The sequence below is a fragment of the Salvia miltiorrhiza genome, chromosome 7 (genome assembly GCF_028751815.1).
Source record: "Salvia miltiorrhiza cultivar Shanhuang (shh) chromosome 7, IMPLAD_Smil_shh, whole genome shotgun sequence".
Classification (NCBI taxonomy): domain Eukaryota; kingdom Viridiplantae; phylum Streptophyta; class Magnoliopsida; order Lamiales; family Lamiaceae; genus Salvia; species Salvia miltiorrhiza.
Window position 1 is genome coordinate 20,210,883 of NC_080393.1, and position 2,274 is coordinate 20,213,156.

Here is a 2,274-nt window from a genome sequence, read left to right on the forward strand (position 1 = left end):
GAGATCTTTGAGTTTCCCTTCTCATCTGCTTTACGCTGACGATGTCCTCCTGTTCTGTCAGGCCTCAAAGCGTAATTGCATTATGATAGACTCGATTCTTCAGCTATATGCCACGGTCTCTAGTCAATATTGCAACAAGCATAAGTCTACTCTTTACTTCGGGAAAGGGGTGTCTCCTGGGCGACGTTCTCGGCTTCAACGGATTTTGGACTTCAACATTGGCTCCATGCCTTTCACATACTTGGGAGTGCCTATTTTCTCGGGTCGAGCTTCTTCTGCTAAGCTTCGACCTATCTATGATCGGATTCTTGCCCATTTCCCTAGGTGGCAAGGTGGTCAACTCTCTATGGCGGGCAGGCTCTGCCTAGTTTCTTCTGTTATCAACAGTGCTGCGGTACATAGCATGCTTGTTTATAAATGGCCAGCGAAACTTCTGCATGCTCTTGACAGAGCTTGTAAAGCGTTCATCTGGACTGGGAGTACTCTGAAGAAACCTTCTTTTTCTGTGAGTTGGAACAGAGCTCGTGCTCTGAAGGAACATGGCGGCATTGGAGTCAAATCTTTCTCTGACATCAATAATAGTTTCATGTTTCGGCTTGGTTGGTACATTATGAACATGAACAGCTTCGGCTATCGGCTGCTTCGTCAGAAATATCTCACTCAAACCATGGATTGGGCTTCCAAATGGGCGAGTTCGTCGATTTGGACTGGTGTTAGAAGGACGATTCGGGATATTGTTTCGAATACCTTCTGCACGATTGGCACTGGAGATACGATTTATTTTTGGAGAGATAATTGGCTCGGATATCGGTTGATCGACAAAATTCAAATTCCGGAGTTCATGACACCATATTTCTCTCAGAAAATTTCAGACTACTACTTTGATAATAAATGGCATCTCACTTCTAGTTTTATGCAGTCTTTCCCGCGCATTTCTCTCGACATCATATCTACCCCCATTCCTGGATTGGCGGACGACAGATCCTGGATACACTCGGGTTTCGGGAACATTACAGCTGCTTCGGCCTTTGCTCACATTCGACCTCAGTTCCCTAAGGTCGACTGGGGCTCCTAGATTTGGGCCTCTTTTATCCCCGCTAGGCGATCTCTCTTTGTCTGGCGCACTATTGTTGGCAAGCTACCTACCTTTGATATGAATCGCCTCTTTGGTATTCAGGGGCCGAACCGCTGCACTTTATGCTCGGCAGCGGAAGAGACGATGGATCACGTTCTGTTGAACTGTCCCTTCTCGGCTTCTATTTGGGCGGAAGTCTTTCGTTGGTTTTTGATTGAGAAACCTTTGCCGTTGAACGTGGGCAGCATGATTCGCTTCTCTATCCACCAGAACAACAGCAAACAAGTTGGCAATTTGTGGAAAGCTGGGGTGGTCTCTCTCCTCTGGAGTCTCTGGTCTCACCGCAATAACGTCATACACAAAAATTTAGCACCTTCGCGCCACTTGATTCTCAAGCAGGTCCGGGTTTTTCTTTGTGAAGCTGCCAACAATTTTGTCCTTGGTACTATGGCCAACTCGGTTTCTGATCTTCTCATTCTTAAGAATATTTCCATCGCTGGACAACCCAGGAAGCCTTTCTCCTATATTTACGTTGCTTGGCACCTTCCACCGCCGTCTTGGATTAAAGTTAATACTGATGGTTCGGTTCGTGAAGGGAGGATTCATGCGGGGGGCGTCTTTAGGAATGCCTTCAATGACGTTCTTGGTTGTTATCATTTCTCAGGCGGCCAGGGGGTTGCGTTCGAAGCAGAGCTTTTAGCTATTATTATTGCGATTGAATCTTTGCATCGTGCCAAATGGGAGAGAGTTTGGTTTGAGTCGGATTCTTCTTACGTAGTTCAGCTTCTTCAGTCGCACTCTGAAACGGTTCCTTGGAGATTCAAGCCTCGGTGGCAGCTTGCTCTCTCCAAACTTTCACATGGCGCATTTCCCACATTTTTCGTGAGGGCAACAGATCGGCGGATTTTTTGGCTTCTCAAGCTAGGAAAGAGGGTTTTTGGCCTCATGCCATTGCTGGTTTAAATTATTTTGTCAAGGAGGATGTTTCTATTCCCTATTTTACTTGTTTCGCTTGATTTTTTTTGGGTTTTTTTTCTCTTCGTTCTGGATCGGTTTCGAGCCGGGAGGCCTAAGGGTAATGGTTCGGCCGGAATCCTTGAGACCTCCTAACTCAGCTCTGTCAACCTTGATCCTTGACGAGTACTCTTTTTCCTCAACTGTTTTGAGGTTTTAACGAGGCTCGACCCTTAGTTTGCAGC

The 2,274-nt window shown here is 46.4% G+C and overlaps 1 protein-coding gene across 1 annotated transcript; it reads left to right on the plus strand.

The window, feature by feature from the left end:
• The first annotated feature begins 1,219 nt into the window (after positions 1 to 1,219).
• LOC130993942 (uncharacterized) lies at positions 1,220 to 2,038 on the plus strand. The gene has a single exon (XM_057918979.1). The coding sequence runs from the start codon at positions 1,220 to 1,222 to the stop codon at positions 2,036 to 2,038; it is 819 nt and encodes a 272-aa protein (XP_057774962.1).
• Positions 2,039 to 2,274: the final 236 nt, after the last annotated feature.

Bases quoted from the DNA above. Each gene is read 5' to 3' on its own strand.
- LOC130993942 (XM_057918979.1), top strand. From the start codon at position 1,220: ATGGATCACGTTCTGTTGAACTGTCCCTTCTCGGCTTCTATTTGGGCG.